General features: G+C 75.2%; 1 protein-coding gene across 2 annotated transcripts in view; it reads left to right on the top strand.

Moving 5' to 3' along the window:
- Positions 1-311, top strand: part of HEATR6 (HEAT repeat containing 6) — a 19,987-nt gene that overhangs the window by 2,550 nt on the left and 17,126 nt on the right. The window contains exon 1 of one of the 2 annotated variants that reach the window (XM_010573820.1): positions 57-261. The exons of the other annotated variant lie outside the window; for it this stretch is intronic. Coding sequence (XP_010572122.1) covers positions 67-261 — 195 coding nt within the window. The 5' untranslated portion in view covers positions 57-66. Of the gene's footprint in view, positions 1-56; positions 262-311 lie in introns of those variants that run through there. 2 annotated transcript variants of the gene reach the window in all.

The raw sequence follows: 311 nt of genomic DNA, 5'->3' as shown, positions 1-311 counted from the left end.
CCGTAGCCGCCCCCCGCCCCGGAAGTGCTCTCCGTTGCCATAGCGCCGCTGCCGGGAAGGCGGAAGATGGCGGCCGTGGCGGTGGAGGAGCCGGAGCCGTGCGGTTCTTTCCGCCGTTACCTAGCGCGGCTGGGAGCCCTGAGGCCTCAGCCTGGCGCCGAGCGGCCCGACGGCGGCCGCCGGACCGAGCTCCACCTGCTTTTCGACCAGCTCATCTCGGAGAGCTGCGGGCCGGCGCCGGCGGCCGGGCCCAGCCCTCAGGTACCGGGGAACCGGGACCGGGACCGGGACGGGGACACGCCGGGTGGTCA

The sequence above is a fragment of the Haliaeetus leucocephalus genome, unplaced genomic scaffold (assembly GCF_000737465.1).
Source record: "Haliaeetus leucocephalus isolate CR32 unplaced genomic scaffold, Haliaeetus_leucocephalus-4.0 Scaffold395, whole genome shotgun sequence".
NCBI lineage: Eukaryota > Metazoa > Chordata > Aves > Accipitriformes > Accipitridae > Haliaeetus > Haliaeetus leucocephalus.
This window is presented reverse-complemented; position numbering and strand designations above follow the sequence as displayed.